This window comes from Heteronotia binoei, chromosome 5, assembly GCF_032191835.1.
Source record: "Heteronotia binoei isolate CCM8104 ecotype False Entrance Well chromosome 5, APGP_CSIRO_Hbin_v1, whole genome shotgun sequence".
In the NCBI taxonomy this organism is placed as follows: domain Eukaryota; kingdom Metazoa; phylum Chordata; class Lepidosauria; order Squamata; family Gekkonidae; genus Heteronotia; species Heteronotia binoei.
This window is the reverse complement of record NC_083227.1, coordinates 126,338,096-126,362,231: the sequence shown is the minus strand read 5'-3', so window position 1 is coordinate 126,362,231 and position 24,136 is coordinate 126,338,096. Positions and strand designations below refer to the sequence as shown.

The window sequence follows — 24,136 nt, the reverse complement described above, 5'->3', positions numbered from 1 at the left end:
CAGCTCGGCACCGTGGACTCGGCGTCCGGGTGTTCAAGGTGTTCCGTGGCCGCTAGACCACCAGGCCGCCGGACCGCGATCTTGCTTTCGCTCCCGGCCTGGGCGTCCACTTCATCGCCGCGCTCGGCCGCCGTCCACGCCGCCACCTCGGTTGTGCTCGCGGTCAGGTAGGCCAGCACGGACCCGCCCTCGGTTTGGCTTAGTTTGATGTTAGGGGCCCGGCGTCGGGGTATTTCGCCGGCACCCTAGTTCTCCGTGAATCTCCGGCGTCTCGCCCCTCAGCAAGGGTCGGTACCAGCCTGTCCGGGTCTCTCGCTGGTGGTTAGCAAGTGGTAAGAACCCGGCTTTCGGGAGCTCTAGCACCTGAGCTCCTTCCTAGGTTGCCATCTTGCCTTTTGCGTGAAAGTTTCGTGGCCTAAGGGGCCATGAGGCTTGAAGCTCCCCTGCACTATGTACTGGCCTGGCGGCGCTGCTGTATGGGAGCACAAAGAGGAACTGCCTGCCTGGCTTCACCCCCTAAGGCATCCTCCTTTTTTGCGGGCTGCAGGGAAAGCAGCAGGCAGAGAGCTAAGAGCATAGTGTCACGAGCTGGGGCCAGGCCAGGCGAAGTCCAGGGGCAGTCCAAGGTCTGTAACCGGTGAGCAAGAGTGTCCAAGGTGCCAAAGCCAAATCGTTGTCCAGGTATCGTAGGTCAGAGGTTCAGAAGGCGTAGTCAGGGGGTCCAGAAGTCAAGCCAAGGTCAGGGGGTCCAAAGTCAAAGCCAGAGTGGATGCTAGAACGTCAGGTAGATGACTAGTTGCTTCCACAAAGCCTTCTCTCAAAGCCTACAGCTATATAGCCCTCTGCTGTCTGTTGCCCATTTGGGCTAATTGCTGACTCAGAGGGCAGCCAGGATCCTGCTGGGACTCAAGCACCCTCACTTTTAGAAGGGCCAGAATCCTTTCAAAACTCAGAGCTCAGGGAGCATCTTGCTCGTGAGCGTGCCGCCCTTCTCCGATCCCTGAGGTCCTGACGAAGGCGGTCACGCACACGAGCCACCCGAGAGGGCGAGGCAGGGGGGCTTGGATCTTCTCCAGCAGGAGGCAGGGGCACTGGTGCAGGTGGCAGGGGCACAGTTTCTTCTGCAGGCTCGGTTTCTTCTGCAGGGCCCCCAGTACCCATGACACATAGTAGCACGTGCTCCTTACCGCTACTGCTGATGCTGCCAGACAGAGAACCAGCTGCTTTCCTCTTCCTCTCTCCTGCTCTAGCTAGAGTGCCTGCGCTGCCACCCCCCTCCCCCATTAAGGGCATGGCAGCTGCTGTGTACACATAGCACATGCTGCCCTGAGCTAGCCCACACCCGCCCAGTCTCTCTGTAGTCCTCAGAGCACGCTGCAGAGGCTGGGTGCCGGCAGGTCACCCTCCTGCTGTCCTCTGAACACAGGAGACTGTGGTGGGCTGGGTGGGCAGATTTATTTTCCAGGAGGGCCCGTTAGTGGGCAGGCGGCCAGCCCCAGGCAGGAGTGATCAGGATTGTGGAGCACTCTCCTCCACCTGTGCCCCATCCGGAGATGCAAATATGCGGGGGGGGGGAGGGGGAGGAGTAATCACCTACTTCTCAGGGACGCTGCCCCCATTAACTCCTTCTCCCTCCCCAAAAATCTAATAAACATTAAACAAAAGCAGCACGAAACCAACTCCCACGGCAGCAACCTGAAGCCAAAGAAAGCCTGAAGGGGGCTGGGAGATTGACACAGCCATGCCCACCCTGTTTTTGCTCCAGGCTCTTGGACCCTGGCTGGGGCTTCTCAGCTTGGCTCATGGTCTCAAGTTGTCCAGTGCTCTTTCCTTCTGCAATATAAACTGGCTGTGGCTCTATGCTCCCTCCCCACACCCACCCGCCCACCATTCTTCCCATGTATATACTGAGGGCAAAATGAGGATTCTTTTTCACCCCGCTAGTTACAAAAATGGAAGTGGAGTAATAGCTCTTCCAGGTTAGTTAAAAAGGAATGTGCTTGTGCATAAGTGGTTGCTTAGGGTTGCCAACATTGGGCTAGAAATCTCCTGGAAATTTGGGGGCATAGCCTGAAGGCCAGAATTTAGGGAGGGTCCTCTATGGGGTATAAGGCTATACAGTCCACCCTCCAAAGCAGCCTGTAATGTACTGAGTGACGAGACAGTTTGAAGGCAACATGCTTTATTCGGGGGTACATTACAAGAGAGGGAACACGTGGGCCAGGTCCCGCTTATATACATTTCCCGGAACTGCCCCCCAGTCTGACAAGTCCAATCCTGGCTAGTTAAACTTCCCGCCACAGATCTTGATGGGAGGGGCGTCTAGCGAGCTACATCCGGGGACCCGTGGGTTTCCCTGGGTCGCCTCTGTAGTGGTCGCCATGTGGTACATTGGCTTATGTTTCAAGACATAACACAGCCATTCCCTTCACAGGAACTCAACTCTGTAATCTGGAGATCAGTTGAAATTTCAGGAGATCTTTATGCCCCAGAGAGAGAGCGTCCTTAAAATCCAGGGACTCCTACACCCCCTTTCTTTTTCTTTTTTTACCTTCTTCTGGGCAGTGAGGGAAGGGTGTAGCAGTGATCTCCCTGCATTCATTGTGTAGGGGACTGATGACACTTGGGGTCCCGCCTATCTCTATGTTTCTACGGGAATAGTTCACTGATGTCAGTGGGAATTACTTCCAAGGAACCATGTTGTTTGGGGCTGGCTGCAGTCCAAATCACAGCATGGTTGGACTTGATGTTCCTGGAGATCCCTTCCAACTCTGATTCTATAGTCTTTAGGGACTGGAGCAGCTTTGGGATCATTTTGAAAATGCTGAATTTCTGTGCAGGAAACAGTATAGAAAGAGATAATGATATATCGTATTGCATACATGCTTTTCTGTGGGTGGGGTGGGTGGATGTGAGAGAGAATACGCAATAAATGGGGCTAATTTTCAGAGAATACATCTCTAAATGGAAAAATTACATTGCCAGCCTTCTAGAATGTAGCAGCCTGACCTTGGTATATGGCAGGGGTGGCCAATGGTAGCTCTCCAGATGTTTTTTTGCCTACAACTCCCATCAGCCCCAGCCAGCATGGCCAATGGTTTGGGCTGATGGGAGTTGTAGGCAAAAAAACATCTGGAGAGCTACCGTTGGCTACCCCTGGTAGATGGCAACAATTGAATAAGTTGACTTTTAAAAACTCATTGGACTCTTTTTATCCCCTGTTCTTTTCTCCAAGTAAATATATTCTACTGAAGCCAGAAATGGCTGAGAAGCATGGTTGTGTTTGTTTAAATTTGTATGTGAAAGGTGATTCCACAGGATTATTCAAAGTGATTTGTGTGTAAAACTTTTCTGTTGAGAAAGAAAATGAAGGATGGTTGCTTTACTTGTTCTTACAATTATTTTTAAAATAGTGATTTCAAGTTGGTTTCTTTGGTTTTGTGCATGTGTGTGTGTGCACCTGGAAGTCATGATGACAATTTGTTTGTTTTCAAAAATTGGTTATCAGTGTAGGCGGGGCAGCAGTTAGCCTTGCCAAGAGCAGCAGATAATCTGGCAGATATCAGGTCACCTGGAGAAAATGGCCATTTGGGAAAGTGGGTGCTATGGCATTAGACCCCACTGAAGTCCCCCCCAAATATAAGGGGGCGCAATTTTTTACTTTTGCCACCCCCCTCAAAAATATGTAAATCCGGCCCTGCCTGTTCTCAGGTCTATTCAGCAGAGACAAGCTGGCTCAAAACATCAACTGGCATACAAACACTGGAAAGTGAAACTACTTGAGCTCCACTCCATTGAAATACATAGCAGCACAGACAAAGTTGCAAAAAAAAAAAAAAAAGTTAACTGGGTTTTCTGTTAAGATCTCAGGACCCAGATAGACTATTCTGGAACTGAAATGATAGCTTCCCAGAGTGGAATGATGGTAGCAGAAGTGTTCTGGACAGGGCCAGCCCCGTCACTAGGCAAACTAGGTGATTACCTAGGGCGCCAGCCTTCTGGGGTGGCTGTATTGAGTGCCCTCCACGTGACTCAGTGAAGGAGGTCTCCCATCCAAAAAATTGCCAGAGTTGGCCCTGCTCAGCTTTTGAGATCTGACAAGAACAGGCTTGCCTGGGCTATCAGGTCAGAAAACAATTTCAGGTTTTGTGCTTTTCATTTTCCCCACAATTCATCTCTTTTTGAAAACTGATTATCAGTATGTGTGAGGGAGTGCCAGAAGTTAGCCTTGCCTAGGGTGCCAGATAGTCTAGGGCCGGCCCTGGTTTTGGGAATGGAATGAGGGCTCCCAGAGTAGCTGCTGCTACTCCCAAGAGCTGTCATTCCACTCTGCGCCCTGTCATCTCAGTCCTAGAACACAGATTCTGTTGCTAGGGTCCATCATTCCACTCTGGGTGCTGTCATTCCTGTCCCAGAACACTGTTTCTATTTCTATCTGGATGCAGAGACCTTAATGGAAAATCTATTCTGCATTTCCGTTGCAACTTTGCAAGCCCAGAAGAGCTTCTTGCTTAAGCAGGCAAAGACAAGGCAGAGGGAGCTGGGAACGTCCACAGCCTGCAGTTTTGAAGGCTGAGGACAAGTGGGGGAGTGGGAGGGGGAGAGAAAGGAGCTGTGGGATGGATCAAGGCTCTAGGTGGGCCGTTTCCATCCCACTGAATGTATGTTTGACACCTCTGCTCTATGGCACTGCATCTCTGCTGAGCTCCATTCCATTCTTCCAAATCTCCAGTACTCTCTCACCCAGGACAGAGTTGTCAACTCTAGAACATTACTGAACTCTAGGTCTCTAGGATTACTGAAGGAGGATAGGGAAATGGCTGAGAAACTGAATGAATTTTTTGCCTCCATCTTCACTGTGGAAGATGAGAACTTTTTGCCCGCCCCAGAACCACTAATTTTGGAAGGGGTGTTGAAAGACCTGAGTCAGATTGAGGTGACAAAAGAGGAGGTCCTACAACTGATAGACAAATTAAAAACTAATAAGTCACCGGGTCCGGATGGCATACATCCGAGAGTTCTGAAAAAACTCAAAGTTGAACTTGTGGATCTTCTAACAAAAATCTGTAATCTTTCATTGAAATCTGCCTCCATTCCTGAGGACTGGAAGGTAGCAAATGTCACCCCCATCTTTAAAAAAGGTTGCAGAGGAGATCTGGGAAATTACAGGCCAGTCAGTCTGACTTCAATACCAGGAAAGTTGGTAGAAAGCATTATCAAGGACAGAATGAGTAGGCACATTGATGGACACGGGTTATTGAGGAAGACTCAGCATGGGTTCTGTAAAGGAAGATCTTGCCTCACTAACCTGTTACATTTCTTTGAGGGGGTGAACAAACATGTGGACAAAGGAGACCTGATAGATGTTGTTTACCTTGACTTCCAGAAAGCTTTTGATAAAGTTCCTTATCAAAGGCTCCTTAGAAAGCTTGAGAGTCATGGAGTAAAAGGACAGGTCCTCTTGTGGATCAAAAACTGGCTGAGTAATAGGAAGCAGAGAGTGAGTATAAATGGGCAGTCTTTGCAGTGGAGGATGGTAAGCAGTGGGGTGCGCAGGGCTCGGTACTGGGTGCCATGCTCTTTAACTTGTTCATAAATGATTTAGAGTTGGGAGTGAGCAGTGAAGTGGCCAAGTTTGCGGATGACACTAAATTGTTCAGCGTGGTGAGAACCAGAGAGGATTGTGAGGAACTCCAAAGGGATCTGTTGAGGCTGGGTGAGTGGGCGTCAACGTGGCAGATGTGGTTCAATGTGGCCAAGTGCAAAGTAATGCACATTGGGGCCAAGAATCCCAGCTACAAATACAAGTTGATGGGGTATGAACTGGCAGAAACTGACCAAGAGAGAGATCTTGGGGTCGTGGTAGATAACTCACTGAAAATGTCAAGACAGTGTGCATTTGCAACAAAAAAGGCCAACGCCATGCTGGGAATTATTAGGAAGGGAATTGAAAACAAATCAGCCAGTATCATAATGCCCCTGTATAAATCGATGGTGCGGTCTCATTTGGAGTACTGTGTGCAGTTCTGGTCGCCGCACCTCAAAAAGGATATTATAGCATTGGAGAAAGTCCAGAAAAGGGCAACTAGAATGATTAAAGGGCTGGAACACTTTCCCTATGAAGAAAGATTGAAACGCTTGGGACTCTTTAGCTTGGAGAAACGTTGACTGCGGGGTGACATGATAGAGGTTTACAAGATAATGCATGGGATGGCGAAAGTAGAGAAAGAGGTACTTTTCTCCCTTTCTCACAATACAAGAACTCGTGGGCATTCGATGAAATTGCTGAGCAGTCAGGTTAAAATGGATAAAAGGAAGTACTTCACCCAAAGGGTGATTAACATGTGGAATTCACTGCCACAGGAGGTGGTGGCGGCCACAAGCATAGCCACCTTCAAGAGGGGTTTAGATAAAAATATGGAGCAGAGGTCCATCAGTGGCTATTAGCCACAGTGTGTGTGTGTGTGTGTGTGTATATATAATTTTTTTGCCACTGTGTGACACAGAGTGTTGGACTGGATGGGCCATTGGCCTGATCTAACATGGCTTCTCTTATGTTCTTAACATTTGATGTTTATCACACAGAACTTAATAATGTTTTAGAGTTTCTACAGGTTTCTGATGTAGTAAAAATGGCAATGAAGGGCTTCAGCTTGTGCCAGTCAGTGGGTCTATTTGCTGTTGCTTCACCCGTACAAAACTGCCAATTAATACCAGAGATTGCTCCAGAGGCGGTGCGTTACAACTCGATGCACTGCAGCATATTTTTCATTAGCTTTGCAGTTTTTAATGGAGAAACTCATTACATGTCATTAACCAGTCTAGAAAGATTGCAAATGATCCTTGATCTGATTAACATATCATCATTATAATCATCAGCACTGTCTGACCTCTGTTTTTAAAAATGTATTAATTAGTTCTCACACACTGGCCTTTGAAGAGCAAGGGGGGAGGGGGAATCAGTTAATATCCAAAAGGCTCTAAGAATAGTTATGTGTGTAGTGGCTCTCCAGTTGTAGCTTTGAGAAATGTTTAATGTTAGTCAGCAGCCAGGTGGCCCTCTACGCTCTAATCTCCTTGACCCAAATGCTGTATGCTTGACTATAACACAGGGTGAAAGTAGAGACTGTACATCACAAGAAGCATTCTTTGTTCTATTCTCATTCCTCTCTTCCCCCCAGATGTCTGCATAATGGGGAGAGAGGAAAAAGTCCAGAAAAATAACTCATACCAAGGACAAGATGTGGCTCATGAGTGTGGTGGCTCTGTGGATTAGGGCATATAGAACAATGCGGTAGCATTGGAAACACTAAAATATTCCCATCTGTCATCCTATTTCTTACCAACATTTTGAGCTGTGAACTTCAATATGACACCTTCTGCCCAAGAAAGTCAGAAAGCACTGCAGAGCATGCCTCTATTCTACCACTCCATTGAACAAAGTTCATTAATTAATTAAAATATTCCCCATATTTCCTTTTGGCTTATATTTGAAGCCTTCCTTCCTCCAAAGTAATGTCTTTTCCACGGGAGAAAGAGCCACTTAAGTCAGGGGTGTCAAACATGCAGCCCATGGGCCAAATCAGGCCCCTGGAAAGCTCGAAGCAACTCACTGTCATCTGCTTCCTTCTCTCTCTTTTGCTTCCTTCTACATCACAGCTTGCTTTGCCAGGCTTGCTCAATTTCACAGGCGCTACAGAGCAAAGCTGCTATTTTCTCCATTGGCTGACCAGTGCATGAAGCAACATATGTACAAAAGCTCACAATGCCCAGCCATTTCATGTTTTCCCCTGGGTCTTAGGTTCAAAGCATTGACCATGAGATTTCTGTAATGAATGTAAAAAAATCAAAAGTAGGTTTGCAACTTAAATGCACACACCTGAACAACACCTGAACAGCATACTTAAGACTGCTACAGCACATTGTCTCCAGATTTTGATGCAGTAATTCAGAGCAAGAGGTGTCAGTTATCAGAAACTGTTAGATAAACAATATATTGAAAGAGTGCTAATCTTTTAAGCATATTTTATTTCATTTTTTTTTGAAAAATCTTTAATTGTGTGTTTGTGTGTCCTTTATAAAGTTTTTAGCTGTGCTACCTGGCATTATATTTTATGACACACATGGCCCGGCCTGACAAGGTCTCATTTATGTCAGATCCAGCGCTCATAACAAATAAGTTTGACACCCCCTGACTTAAGCTATTTATTTATTTGGCTTCTAGCCCGCCCTCCCCCACAAGCAGTCTCAATTTGGGTTACAACAAAGCAATAAATACATAAAACAATATTTAAGATATCACAAATTTTAAAATCCAATATAAAATCAAATCCATTAATAACAAACAATAACTATCAATGGCACCATTCAATCACTCTATCTCCATCATCTCCCACCTAAATCCCCCAAATGTTGCAAGTGGATGATACTGATTGATACTGATATCAGTTGATACTGATAACAGGTGGACAAGGGATAATTCCAGTTGACAGCATGCACAACAGTACAGCCAATATAGATAGATCTCTGCCAGCTCAACCATGGGCATGGCAGAACATCTGCATCTTGTAGGCTCTGGCTTTGATTGAGGCTAAGCAAACATCCTTAGAGCTAGGAGATCACCAGTAGATCTTGGTCCAACAAGCACAATACTCTCTGGGGGACATACTGGGAGAGACAGTCATGAAGGCATGTTGATCCCAGATTGTATATGGCTTTGAAGGTCAAAACCAAAACCTTGAACTTGACCAGGTATTCAACCAGCAGCCAGTACAGCTGGTGGAGTGCCGGTTGTATATGTGCTCTTAATGGTGTTCCTGTAAGAACATGCGCCCCTGCATTCTGGACCAGCTGAAGTTTCTGGATCAGTCCCCAGAGTGCCTTGTGTAGAGCGAGTTACAGCAATTCAGTCTGGAGGTGACCATTGCATGGATCACTGCAGCTAGGTCAGGGTGGGGAGAGATAGGGGACCAGTTACCTGATCTGGTGAAGATGAAAAATAACAATCTGGCAACATTAGTGATTTGGGCCTCCCTGGAAAGGGAAGCATCCAAAATCACACCCAAACTCTTCACCATTGGCGCTGGTGTTAGAGTGTCCCAACAAGTTGGGAATTGAATCCCCAATCCCTTTCCTCCCTGGCCCAGGCACAGGACTTCAGTCAAAAGAATGCTCCTTGGACTGGAGGGTGGTTGGATCCACCTGGGCAGCAATGGACAAATTCAAGTGTAAGGCTTTCTCCCCGCAAAATACTGCCCACTGATCTTCAGCTGCATCTCTGTTCACATTAGAGAATTTCTGCAGCCAAGCTTGTTATTCAAGATCTATCCATTGTTGCTAGTGTTTTGAGCGAATAAAAGTATGCAGGGGAAACAGGAAGGGGAGGAAGCAGTGGAAGCCAATCTAAATTAGGCATTTTCTCTTTTTCCTTGGGCATCTCAAGTAGCAGGGCTCTGTAGCCAAGCAGTCTAGATACCAGCAGCAGCTCTCAAGAGATGCTATAAACTCTGTTCCACAAAGTGCCAAATGAATGGTCCCTTCTTATGAATTATAACATAACCAAATCCCCTGTCCACATTTGGACTGCAATTATTTTCTTCCATTTGTTTAAGGAACTATCTTAAATTATTGTTCGCTGATCAAGTGAGAGAGCTGCTGTCTGTTCCCCAAGATGTTTATGTTAATGCTAGTGATATTTCCAAATAGGCAGCCGTGTTAATCTGAAGGAGTAGAACAAAATAGGAGTCAATTGCACCTTTAAGACCCATGTAGTTTTATTCAGAACGTAAGCTTTCGTGTGCATGAACACTTCTTCAGTCGAGGAATGAGGTACAATAAGCATTCCAAACCCCATCAGCTATACTTACTGTACTCTGCTTACTGTACCTCATTCCTCATCTGAAGAAGTGTGCATGCACACAAAAGCTTACATTCTGAATCAAACTACGTTGGTCTTAAAGGTGCAATTGTCTCCTATTTTGTGCTAGTGATATTTATTCACCAACATACCTATGGCCACTGCTTTAAATCATGTATTGGTAAGTCACTGTGAATTTCATTGAGACTGTTCACAAGCTTTGTTTTATGGAGTATGGAATGTGAAATTTGTAATGGACTCTTCTGAGAGAAATAGACATGGTTGCTGCTGCATCCTTAATGCTGGGCAGCAGTATAAGGAGCCAGCATAGTTTTAAACAGAAGCACATTTTAACTCTGTATTATCTGTATGGAGCTGCGATAACAAGAAAACCCTTCCTTTTTCTCTGTTCTTGCCCACACTATGAGTAGTGTAGTCTAAAATACTGGCCTGCATAAAAGGAACAAAGTTGTCACAAACACCACAGTTGCTTAAGATGAAAATACAAAAAGCACAATTAACATTTGCAGGTTCATATAATTTTATTTTATTTTATTTTTTGCAAATGTAAATGATCAGAGCAGGCATTTGGCATGCACCCAAAGGTAATGATGAGACCTGACAAATAATACAATGACTTAATTATCAAGCACGCGCAAATTCATGGCATAGTGATATTCATTTGAAAGGAAGTTGAATGGATAATGTAAATTAGGATCTGTATTTAGTACTAGGAAAGAAGCATCATGCTAGACTGGTCCACACGTGCCAGTACTTTAATTTCTCATCACAAGCAGTGAAATATTATCATGCCTTTAATCATGATATTTAGATTAGGATAGGATTGCTGTTGAGACCCTTGCATCAGCAGAACAAAATTCTGGCTAGTGGATTCATCCTGGCACAGCAATGCCTTTGCACCAATAGTAGATTTTATGCACTTCCAACACAAGGGGCAAAATTTGGCAGGCTTGGGTATATGTTTGGATGGAACAGAATGTCGTCAATAATTTATGTTCATTTAAAGGTTGGTTTCACCCTTGATAACAGTGTAATTATTTCAGTGGTGGGAAAAGGTGGCATAAGTAATAACACATTGGTGTCAATGGGGAACACCAGATGACATCCTACATGTTTTCCCTAGCTGGATAACTTCTTCAGATCACAGAAGAGGTTTCCAAATAAAGCAATGGAACAGTAATATCTAGGTCCCAGCAAGGGAACACAGTTCACGCATCAAACACATAGCACTAGGTTCAGCCATTACCCCAACATGTCTATAAAACTATTATCACACACATGGAAACTATGACGTGGGGAACTTGTGTGATATGCTTTAAACTTCACTTCCAGATGTTGACAAATGGGATAAACATAAATGGGTTAGCCTGCCTGGTGGTAAAAGGGATAAATGAAACATCAACAGCCATAATAATAATAATTAAGAAGAAATTTTTATTTATATCCCGCCCTCCCCGTCAAGGCAGGCTCAGGGCGGCTTACAAGACATGATACATATACCATGATATAACAATAAAATACAATTAATACAATAAAATACAGTTAAATACAAATTTGTAAATTTAAGTTAAATAAATAATTTAAAACCGATATAAATTAATGGTGCAACAGTTTCAGTACATATATAAAGATGGCTGGATATCATTGCCAAGATTCCACCTTAGAAGGCAAGTTGGAAGAGGGCGGTTTTACAAGCCCTACAGAACTGATTAAGATCCCACAGGGCCCGCATAAGTGGTCTGTTGTTAGACCTCAAATCCACAGAACGGGCCACACTTCAAAATCGAATGGCCATAGACTCCTTGCTCCTCAGAGCAAATCATGGCTATGAGGAGTTTGATGGAATGTGCTGTTTGAATATAAGCCATCATTCAAAATCTATAGAAGCACATGTGAAGAAGTTACAAGAGTTAACAGAAAAAGTTACCATCAGTGAAGGAATATTTGGAGACCTACTGGGAGGTGTTGGGAAATGGTTCCAGAGCCTGGGGTCAAAAGTAAAACTTGTCCTCATGTATGCTTGCCTATGCATAGTTTTTGCACCTGTATTCAATGCATACCTTTGCTTATATCATGCTTGAAAACAATGACCAAAGGCCTCCCCAACAGGGGAAGCGAAAGAAATATACACAGAGAAAGGTCTGAGGTTGATGAAAGTGGAGTGTAGGTGTCTTCCCTCCATTTTAATCAAAAAAGTGGGATTGTAAAACATAGATTCAGAATTGCTCTAGAACATGGACAGAGTGCCAAATAGAATTGCACTAATCCTGATCATAGAACTCATTTGCACTAACCTGCCTTAACAGTTATAACTAAACCATTACATTCAGAGTATTATATTTGCATAATTTGCCTTAAAGTATATAGTGCCTTTTCCTATGGATTCTAGGCTCAAAGTGTGGGGAACAAAAAACAATAAGCCTCTATTAGAGTCTCTACTAAGTATATTAGCTTAGAGAGGAAGCCTCTTGTTTAGCAGAACTTTCTTATCACCATTTTTTCTGTAAACATCTTTTGGTGGAGAGTAAGCTTTATCTTTCCCACCTCTGGGGTCTATCTCTTGGAGGACAAATCCCCCTGCTAGAGCAGAAGTTGTGCTCTTGCACATTTTGGTGTTTAGCCAGGGGTCCACACTGGAGACCAACAGGAAAGGGGTAAAACCGCAGATATGAGGATATAAACAAGTGAGACTTGGAGGTCCTGATTACAAGACCCCGAGTAGTATCAATTCATCTCTCCCTTCTAAACCTGGAAATGTGACTTATTTGGCCAGTGAATGTAATCAGAATGTCAGAAGCGAGGAATGGTATAGCCAATCTGTAAATTGGTCTTTGTTTACAGGAAGGTATAAAATATTATGACTATGGGGAAGGATTTCAAAGGAGAACGGAGGAGGGGGTGAAGGGTTTGTTTTCCTTCCCACATTAATGTGAAAACATTACAGACCTGCACATTCATCTCTTTTGCACTCTGTTGCTGAGTCTCTTAATTGGAGGAAAAAGGGGACTCTGCTTTATACAATACTTGGGAATATGTACTTGTTTCCAAACAAATAAAGAAAGAACAAACCTCTATTCATATGATTTATTTGGATAGTGGTTGGAAAAATCAGTGAATGAATCAGTCAACTGATCAATAACATCAGCAGAGCCAGTTCTAGGTTTTTGTAGACTCTGGATGAGAGACTATAACCAGGCTTACCCTTTTTCACTTTGAGTCCTTGTTGGGAAGAAAGACAGGGTTCAAAGGAAGTATAGTGTAGAGGGTTCAATGCAATGAAGAGGTGAGGTGGTAGTGATCATCAGCTCTTTATTAGGTACAGCATAGTATAGGGCTGCACTATAAGACTGACAAACTGGGCCAAAGAGGCCAACTATATACAACTTAGGGTTCCTACACAAGCATGTTATTGGGTCATTCAAACCAGCAGGGGGCCTGTGATTGGAGCAGGGCAGCAGGGATTTGGCTCCTGCTGCCCACTGTTCCCAAGTTCCCAAGCTCTGTTCTCATGGCTCCAATGAGCCTGGCAGAAACATATGAACATATGAAGCTGCCTTATACTGAATCAGACCCTTGGTCCATCAAAGTCAGTATTGTCTTCTCAGACTGGCAGCAGCTCACCAGGGTCTCAAGGTGAGGTTTTTCACACCTATTTGCCTGGACCCTTTTTTGGAGATGCCAGGAATTGAACCTGGGACTTTCTGCTTCCCAAGCAGATGCTCTAACACTGAGCCACCATCCCTCCGAAACACCCATATAAGTCTTCACTTGAGTCCTTGTACACAACAGAAAGTATATAAATATCTTAATAGAGCCCTGAGAGGTAGGTTAGAGAAAGCAATAGCAACTTGATTCAGATTACACAGTGAGACTAGATTAAAGTTGAGTACTGAAAATTTTAAAACCTAGCCTCAAAGGTCCACATCTAATTCTTTCATCAAGTGGTTTTCAGTAATCACAGCTGAGTTCCTATATAGTACATGATGTAGTAGGCTTGCCATTCCCCAGTTGGGGATGGGGGATCTCCTGGCTTTGCAGGCTCTTGCCCACCACTGGTCTATGTGTGAAGTCTCCCCCAATAGCAATGTCACATGACATGCCTATGTCACCTGGAAGTGATGTGGGCTGAGGGGGGATGCTCTAGTTTTTGGGCAAAACTTTATGGTTGGAGGGTGATTTAACCATAGAGTTTTGCCCAAAACTCAGAGTGTTGCCTTTGACATGCCTATGTCTCTTCTTGGTGATATAGGCACGGTGCACAACATCACTTCTGGTGATGTCAGCAGTTTGGAGGTGACCAGACCTCAGATTCAGTGGGAGCTCACAGGAGCACAGCTCCTGAACCTTTCTGAGAGTTCCTCCTCCTCCTTCTGAGAGTTCCACCTCCTTGTCCATTGAATAGTATGTGCAGCTGCATAACAATCCCTGGATGAACTCGACTACCTATTTTTCTAGCTCCTGGAACGTCCCCTCCCCCAGCATCTTAAACAGACCAGGCAACTCTACGCTGTAGGTAAACCAGTATAAAGGCTAGTAATTACTGCACAGTGCTTTGTTATGGCATGGAAAAGAACATGATTGCATGGTGTTTTGTTTACACTTAGAATGTAAAAATTAAATCTCATGGGCCATGCTAGTCCACTAAAAAGAATTAAGCAGATGCAACAGAAAACTGCTCTATTTATTAAGACTAAAAGTCACTGCTAAATTTTGAACTTTATTTATTTAAACATTAATTTTCTCAGGATTTCATTATAAATCTATATTTTAAAATTTCTTCACAATGTAATCTCAGATTCTGGTAATCCGAAAAAGTAAAATGTGTCAGAGAATCCCAATCTTTTTTGTTTACAAATCTTGGAGCGTCACCAAGTAGCACCACTCCATCTTAGCTCTGTGTTGGCTTTTCACTATCAAAGATATACCTGAATTCCTAGTCTTCCCAGAACAGACTGAACAGGACAGCTCCCACTCATGGTACTCCTAGGCCCTGTCATTCCACTCTGGGGGCTTTCATTCCAGTTCCCAAAACACTCATGCTACTCCCTAGTGTCGCCATTGCACTCTGGGGGCTCCATCCATCCAGACCTTTAATGGCATAACATACACATTTAGACATATACAGAGTGGGAAAAGAAGTTTTAAACATTTGAAATAAAACCAAAATATATACATAAATTACATATACAGTCATACATGGTCAGATTTAAATTTAAGAATATCTGCCAAAAACTTTGCTACAGCCTTAGTAATCTCCAACATAGTATCATTCAATAAATGTTGACAAAGGGGCAGATTAGATCAGTAATCAGGAGACAAAGAGAGCTTTTGAAATAATTTGTTATGGAAGTTATTGTACAAGTGGCAGTCAAGCAGTAAACTATGTTTAACTGAGTTGGAAGTATTCACTCCTCAGGAACAGAGTCTTTCACACAGAGGTACTCAATGATAGCTCCTCTGTAAAACTTTAGAAGGGAATGCATTTAATCTGGCCAGCATAAATGCCCTATGGTGACTCAAAATCATTAAGTTCGATAAATAGTGGGGCATCTTACCACAAGAAACATCAAGACAAGGAGGCTGGGGAGCAAATATAAGGGATAATTGGACATAATTTAATTTTTTCCAACAATCTCTGTTTAACACATCTGAAGATAGGTGACTCATCATCAACTGCTGTCCCTAATTGGCTGAGTTTAGACGTGAGAACTGTTGAGCGGGTTGAGGTATATGGATTTCTTTTCAGGTAATCAAGAAGATTGTCAGGCTCAGTTCTAAAATGAATTTCAGAATTTGAATGTTGCAATCCAAGCCTTTGTCTCAACCAGGGACTGACCCACTTTGGAACAAAGAGCAAAATAGGACATGCATTTTGGCATGCTGAGAATTTGTCTAAAAATGAGGCTTGAATATCTTCCACTTTCTATGTAAACACTGAAATCCATATAGGGATACCAAAAGAAATCTGGACTAATATTTTAGTTTTATACACTCTAATTGTTGCTGAAACTAGTTGGTTGCCCCTTGCAAAGTAAAATTGTTTGATTTGGATAGGGTTGCCAAGCCCCCAGTCCGGGTGGGGGTTTCCCTGCCTGGGAGGTTCCCAACCTGCAGGCCCACATTGGGCCAGCAGGGGGAACCACGCCCCCATGTCGCTGACATGATGACATCACCTGGAAGTGATGGCATCATGCCAGTGACAGCACGCAGTGGCTGCCCTAGGTGATTCCTGGAAATCTCTATGGTTTTTCCAGACGCTCTAGCCATTTGAGAGGAGAAATTCTATGGTACAATAGGTACCATAGAGTTTTTCCCCTCTCAAATGGCTAGAGCATCCAGGAAAATCATAGAGTTTTCTCGAAAACACCTAGAGCGGTCGCACTGGGTGTTGCCAGTGCAATGCCATCACTTCCGGGTAATGTCATTGTGTTGTGCGCGGAAGTCCCGCGCTCTGGGACGAAAAGGACTTTGCAACCCTAGATTTGGAAAACCAAACACTTAGCTGAATTGATGGTCCTATTACGATGCAGCACCCAACTTAACTTGTGGTTAAAGATGATCCCAAGGTATTTAAAATGTTTTGTTTGCTCGATTGTTGAGTTGCCAATATATCATTTCTGTGTGCACCAGCAGCTTAAAAAGACAACTACTTTAGATTTGGCATATTTAATGGAAAGTGAGTTAGTTTGACAACCACCATAAAAGGCATTCAAATACCTTTGCAAACCCACTCTTTTACAAGAGAAGATGGTAGTGTCATTGGCATGAAATAATAAGGCGACAACTCAGCCTCCTAATTTAGTTGGATGACCATTTATAGCAGGGGTGTCAAACTCATTTGTTAGGAGGGCCGGATTTCACACAAATGAGACTTTGTGGGACCGGGCCATGAGTGTCATAAAATATAATGCCAGGTAGTGAAGATATAAACTTTATAATGGACACAGACAAACCCAATTAAAGATATTTTTTAAAACTTAAAATAGAAACATGCTTAAAACTCTTCCAATGGTTTAAGTTGGAAAGGTGGGTGACTAGTGGAATTTGGCAATGCAGTTTTAAAAATAAAACATCAAAAAAAAAGCACAAGGCTCTGACTCTGTGAAAACAATGAAATGGCATTGTAAACTTCTACCCACCAGTCTACTCAGATTGGTAAAGCCTTTCTAGTATAATATCCTCCTTTGGCTGTGGGTTCCCACATTAGAGTACTCACTAGGTTAGGTCCATTCAGGAGAGATAAGCTGGCTGAAAACATCAACCCTTGCTTGCAAGGACACAACTCCAGGAAGCATGAGTTTCAGCTAGCTATTGGAAAGCTGAAAATGTAACCATCTCCACTCTATTTGAAACCATTGCAGAGTACAGACAAAGCTGCAAGGAAAATGTGGAATAGATTTTAAAATCCCCCCCCCATGTTTTCCTTGCAGCAGACAGCAAAGAAAGGCAGGAAGAGCCTGGGACTCAGCCTGCAAGCTTCAAAGGGTGCTTCAAAGAGCCTTTGAAACTCCCAAGCTGAAGTTGAAAGCGTCTCAGCCTGGGATCTTCAAAGAGCCTGGGAGCTGTAAGAGCCTGGGAGCTTCAAAGGGTAAGGACAGGAGGGGGAGTAGGGGGGAGAAAAGAGCCCTGCAGGCCTGATCAAAGCCTTGGGCTGGCCACATCTGGCCTGCGGGCTGGATGTTTGACACCCCTGATTTACAGGGTTCAAAAATTGTGCCAGGTCAGTTTAAAATAGATTAAAGAGATGTGAGGCCAGCATGCAGCCTTGTTTAGCCCCTTTAACACTGAGATTTTATTAGTCAGATCACCACTAGAGGAATATTTCACTTGGCAAAGTGTATTGGTATAAAGTTTTCTCAAAAGAAACAACAAACAAGTATCCATTCCCAAATTTCCTAGCTTAACCCATAATTGGGCTCTATCTATTTAATCAAAAACACTCTTTAGGTCAATGAAAACAACATATATGATCACCATTTTCAAGTACTTGAAGAGCTGTCATATAGACGATGGTGTGGAATTGTTTTCTGAGGCCCCCTAGAACGTAGGACAATGGGTTGAAATTAAATCAAAAGACTTTCCGCCTCAACATTAGGAAGAACTTCTTGACCGTTAGAATGGTTCCTCAGTGGATCAGACTTCCTCAGGAGGTGGTGGACTCTCCTTCCTTGGAGGTTTTTAAACAGAGGCTAGATGGCCATCTGACAGCAATGAGGATCCTGTGAATCTAGGGGGTGGTATTTGTGAATTTCCTGAATTATGCAGGAGATTGGACTAGATGACCCTGCAGGACTCTTCCAACTCTATGATTCTATGATATAATTTATTTGTCCCTGTATTCATATTTTTTCTGCAAGGAAGACTAGAGTACAACAATGATCCATAGTAGATTTGCCTTTAGAAAAGCCAATTTGTTCAGGTCCTATGATATTATTTAGGTGCATCCAATCTGTTAGTCAGAGTGCCAAATGTTTGGCATGCGATTTGCCCACTATAGATAGTAAACTAATGGGGCAAAAATTTTCAAGTAACTCCACCCCACCCCCCTTATAGATTGAAATACTTATAGAGTCAAGTCTGGGACGGTGTCATGTAAATCAATCAGACTGAATGATTTCAAAAGAGGCAAGAGCCATCAGTCAGCAATTATTTTAAACACTGATTTCGTCCAGAGTTACTGGAGGCCAGACCGGCATATCTGTAGCAATAGGGTTTCCTGTATTAGGAAGAGCTACACATAACCAATCCATGATTGCGCAGAAATAATTGGGTCAATACTGGATTTGATTTTTAAATTAGCCAAGATGATTCTCCAAAAGGCCTACTTTGATTGTAAGAAAGCCTATACAGAGCTTACTGCATCCAAAAAGAAAATCTATTTTCTGAATAAATGGGACCAACTTTACCACTTGAATAAAATCCACTCTAGGGGCTGTCATTCAAGTTCCAGAGCACTTCTGCTACTCCCATGGCTGTCATTCCACTCAAGGGGTTCTCAGTGCAATCGCAGAACACTCAAGATCCTCCCAGAGGCTATCATTCCACTGGGGGGTATCATTCCAGTCCTAGAATACTCATGCTACTTCCAGGAGCCTGTATTCCAGGCCCGGAACATACTTGCTACTCCAAGGGGCTGTTGTTCCCAATAGGGGCATAATTTCACTAAGGGGGTCTGCGATTCCAATTCCAGAACACTCATGCTATTCCCAGGGACAATCATTCCACTCTGCAGGCCATCATTCCAATACCAAAGCGATCTATCTGTGCCCAGAGACCTTAATCCAAAATCCATTCCACATTTTCATCACCACTTGTTTGTGTTGTAATGTATGGAGCAGCCCTGACCTGAATAGCCCAAGCTAGCCTGATCTTTTCATATCTTGGAAGCTAAGCAGGGTTGGCCCTGGCTAGTATTTGGAAGGTAGACCATCAAAGAATACTACGGGAGTGACCCTGAGGCAGTCAATGGCAAATCACCTCTGAAAATTGCATTGAAAACCCTATGGGGTCACCATAAGTCAGCTGTGATTTGACAGCACTTTCCACCACCGCTACCACAATGTATGGAGTCCATGCAAGTCAATTGCCATTCTTGGCTGCCGTTATTGTGGGCCTTCAAGTCTCTCCCATTGTTCCCAATAGGCAATCCTATCCTTCACTGTAGTACATTCTGCAGCAAATACACAAAACCCTCCCAAGAACATAGGAACAAATGGTGTGTGTAGACAGCAGACTGAAAGGGGAAAGCTGGAGAGAGGAGGGCGGTAGGGAGGAGTAGAGGGGATCTGGGAAATAGGTGACTCCTCTCCCACCTTCAGCTGATTCCTAATTCACTAGCAAGAATCTGCCCCTATTTGTAGTCCCTCTGGCAGCTCTCATTGATCAGCCTTTGCCCATCTAAGCTTCCCTGTGTCACCAGCTGTGACTATTATAGGGTTGCCAGGTCCACTTACGTGGCTGGTGGGCGCTCCCAATGCACTTCCAGGAGACTGGAAGTGACACCACATATCTTCTGACAAACTGGGAGTGCCATCCCCAATGTGATGACATCACCTGGAAGTGACATCAGTGTGTCAGGGACATCAGGGGGAGATGCTCTGTTTTTTGGGCAAAACTCTATGGTAAATTTGCCCTCAAGCCATAGAGTTTATGCCCAAAAACCAGAGCATCACCCCTGAAGTCCCCAGTGTGAAGGCATTACTTGTGGGTGACATCATTAAGTCAGGGATGGCAGTTCTGGTTTTACCAGAAGTTGCCCAAAAATGTCTGTTGGGGGCAGGATTTCCTGACCAGATGGAGGGGCAGGACCCTGCCAATGCATTCCCCTGACATTGGGGGGCTGGGAACTCTAATTAGTTATCCTGGAGCCTGGTAGTATGGTTTAGAGAAATCAAAGATATCAGAAGGAAGAACAGAGCTTACCTTCTCCCATCTCATCTCTCCTTGTCTTTCTTCCCCTCTTTCCTCTCCACTGTCCTGTATTGAAAAGGAGGTGCCACACGATGGTGCACCCTGGGAAATGTGCTAGGTCTCCCTAGGAAATGACAAAGGCCCTGTCCTGAGCTTCTCTTTTGCCTTTTTCCATCTAAATTGTTATTGTCAGCAGCATACATACAAGGTATACAAACTGATTAACAGTTTCTTACTCAGAGTTGTATTATACAGGCTAAGATTTATATTCTTCTCTCTTCAGTTTGAAGCTTCTGCATTCCACATCCCCCCAAAGGACACATGTCCAGTCATATGTACATTTGGCATGATCATAACAAACTAACAACAACAACAAAACCCCTTTGCAACCAAAATGAGTAGGGTAGTCAATAGCATAACAGGGGGATGTTTGTATGTACTGCAAACAGGGAAATGCATAGGACTCTTAAAACATGCTATGTGGGGGCAAATGAAGACTGGTTTTTACTTTTTCTTTTTTTGAGGTTCCGGCAGCAATACTTACCAGCAATACTAGACTTTTTGCATAGGGAAGATCCTGCTAGGCTTGGACTGGAGCAAGTTTTCTAGTAATTCCAGAGTGGTAGCCATGTTAGAGAGAAATCATGAGCAGATCCAATCAGAATCCCACTCAAGTCTATTATTGGGACTTTCCCCTAGCAAAGGGGTTTTAAAATTGTGGTATCTAAAAGACTATCTAGTGGAATCTGAAAGACTAAAGACTGACAAAATGCTATTCTAGAATAAACTATTGTGAACTATAGTTCTTCAGATAGAGTTGCCAGGTTCCCCCTGGGCACTGGTGGGGGATGGGGTAGGGGTAGGGTTGGCAGATCCAGGTTGAGAAATTCTTGGAGATTTGGGGATGGTGCCTGGGGAGGACAGGGACCTCAGTGGGGTTCAGTGCCACAGACTCCATCCTTCAAAGCATCCATTTTCTCCAGGGGAGCTGATCTCTGTACTATGGAGATGGGTTGTAATCAGTGTTCCCTCTAAACTGAGTTAGTGTGAGCTAGCTCACAGATTTTTAGCCTCCAGCTCACACATTCTTGTCTTAGCTCAGGAAAAATGGCCCCAGAGCAGTAGCTCACAACTTTAATGCCAGTAGCTCACAAAGTAAAATTTTTGCTCACAAGACTGCAGTTTAGAGGAACCATTGGTTGTAATTCCAGGAGACTTTCAGCATGAGTCTATCACTGATTCTATTTTCTTCCCCAGCTTTTGTTGATTTACATATTTATATGTATTCATGCCCATCCTTCATTCAAATCTGTTCTGAGAAGCAGAGCCAAGGTTACAAGAGGCCACAAATGGCAGACTACAGACCAGTGGCTGGTTGTTCTTTATAGATGAGTAGAATGTCTGGTTTATTTGATTATGTCAGCCCGGCATTTGAAGGGGGTTTTTCTAACATTTTATTGTAGATAAATAGAATTTGTAAATAAAATCTTTTTTTACAAAAAAATTCAACTGGGCCCAGCCTTTTAGCTGTCTCTTTGGTAATAATTTTATCATGCGTATAAAATGGGGTCTAAGTGGGTTAACTTTTCTTCATGAGTGGCCATGGTAACTGTGTACAGAAATCATAAACATGATGCTATTTTTAATGTAAAAGAGGGGTGGGAGGAATTTAGGTATGGGGCTCAGTTTTAAATGCTCTTCCAGATGTGTCATTGTAATCTGAAATGAAAGATTTTCTCTTACCTGAAATATTGTCATTAAAAAATACTCTTGTTTCTCTCTTTACAGGCAAAGCGGCTAACTTCTACTCCTTCAGCCTAGTAGGAAGAATTAATCATGGGGTTGCTTGATCAAGTCAACAACACCATTCTCTTGGACATATTGGATAAGAAGCGACCATTTGGCTGGCACACAAAGAGCATCGTCACCCCTAGTCAGGGTCTCCAAGGATCCACCAACATTATGATGGACAGCACCAAGATCTTGGGGGTCCAGATCATATTGATAGCGGCCTACTCTCTCATAATTCTGTTGGGGTTCATTGGCAACTCCTTAGTCATCTACATGATAGTGAGATACAAAACCATGAGGACTGTTACCAACTTTTTCATAGCTAACCTGGCTCTGGCAGACTTAATGGTGGACACGCTCTGCTTGCCCTTCACTTTGGCCTACACTTTGCTTGATGAGTGGAAGTTTGGGGCTGTGCTTTGTCACTTGGTCTCCTATGCTCAGGCTTTAAGTGTTCATGTGTCCACCCTCACCTTAACTGTGATTGCTCTGGACAGGTACAGATGCATAGTTTTCCACCTGGACAGCAGGATATCCAGGAAGATCAGCTTCACCATCATAGCCATTACATGGCTGGTAGCTGCTGTCCTAGCCAGTCCTCTGGCCATCTTCCGAGAGTACAGGTATGAAGAAATTCCATCCATCAATCTCAAAATAGCTGTCTGCTCTGAAAAATGGCCTTCAGAAAACAGAGATGCTACCATATACAGCTTATCCATGCTCCTTTTGCAGTATATCCTTCCTCTTTCCATCATCTGCTATGCCTACATCAGGATATGGATTAAGCTCAAAAGCCACATCAGCCCCACCTCTAGGAATGATAGCCAGTGCCGCAGGAGGAAGACCACAAAGATGCTGGTGATGGTGGTGGTGGTGTTTGCAGTCTCTTGGCTCCCCTTCCATATTTTCCAGCTAGCCATTGACCTAGATCTGGTGCTTATCTTCCATGAATATAAACTCCTTTATACAGTTTTCCATGTGGTGGCCATGTGCTCAACTTTCGCTAACCCTCTGCTATATGGTTGGATGAATAAGAACTACCGAAATGGATTCCTTATGTTCTTCCGTTGCCAAAACAAGCCTGAGAGACTCTACACAGAGGGATCCATCAGAGGTCGATCTTACACTTTCAGAGCCACCACCTTGAATGGGAGCATCAAGCACTCAGCAGGCAATGGACAGCTCCCAACACAGGTTTAGTAGACACAGACACCTATATATCTCCACAGAAAGGTGTGGAACCTCAGTGGCAGCCACTTTGGACTGAAACCTTTCCTAACATAGAAATGTGTTGTAGTTAAAATTCTGCTGCTGTCATAGCCACAGAAGAGCACCTTGTGTATCTTATCTCCCCAACAAAACTCATACACCATCTGTTCTATCTCATGAAGCAAGTTAATCAATTTTTGCTTCAACTTTTGTGTTGCTTGTTAAGTAAGCAGCAGATAACATATTGTAGACAGGATGCTTTCATTTAATGGATATAAGACAAGTAAACTCCATGGTCATCTATGGGGGAAGAAGCAGACAGGAAATGCAAATGAAAGTATCTGTTGCCATAATTACAAAAGTGAAGGCTAGTATGTTGCACATTAAATACATTGTATATTCTTCTAAATGAGATGTTCTTCTGTTCTTAAGAATTTCTTATTTCAAATTCATTTTTAAAAATGTTCCTAGATCCTAGTCTTTGAGAATAAACTATTGCTATTATAGCAATATGAGAGGTGAGATGTTACAGAAGCAATGCTTACCTTTGAAGGAGGGAACACTGAAGACTTAAGACGTTTTTGTGGCATATGCTTTATTGACAAATATAGAAGTACAGCACAGATGAGATGAAAGAGCATTTCTACCAGAGAACAGATCTGCACCCCATAGCAGATCCTAGGGATGGATTCAGCCAACTCCAGCAGTGGCTGTTTGCTCTTCTCTGTCTTTTTTGGCATCAGGACTGCACTTCCCTTTCACATGAAGACACACATCTTCCCACTTTCTTCACCTGAGCAGTGGGATCATTTCTCCCAAGCCTTGTGGGGCTGCTTGAGCAGTAAATTT

General features: G+C 43.8%; 1 protein-coding gene across 1 annotated transcript in view; it reads left to right on the top strand.

Annotated features, from left to right (window-relative positions):
- The window catches only part of LOC132572846 (neuropeptide Y receptor type 2-like), a 43,701-nt gene extending 20,382 nt beyond the window's left edge, over positions 1 to 23,319 (top strand). The window contains exon 2 of the mRNA XM_060240326.1: positions 22,076 to 23,319. Within this exon, the coding sequence (XP_060096309.1) occupies positions 22,124 to 23,278 (1,155 nt within the window). The 5' untranslated portion in view covers positions 22,076 to 22,123 and the 3' untranslated portion in view covers positions 23,279 to 23,319. The remainder of the gene's footprint in view (positions 1 to 22,075) is intronic.
- The last annotated feature ends 817 nt before the right edge of the window (positions 23,320 to 24,136 follow it).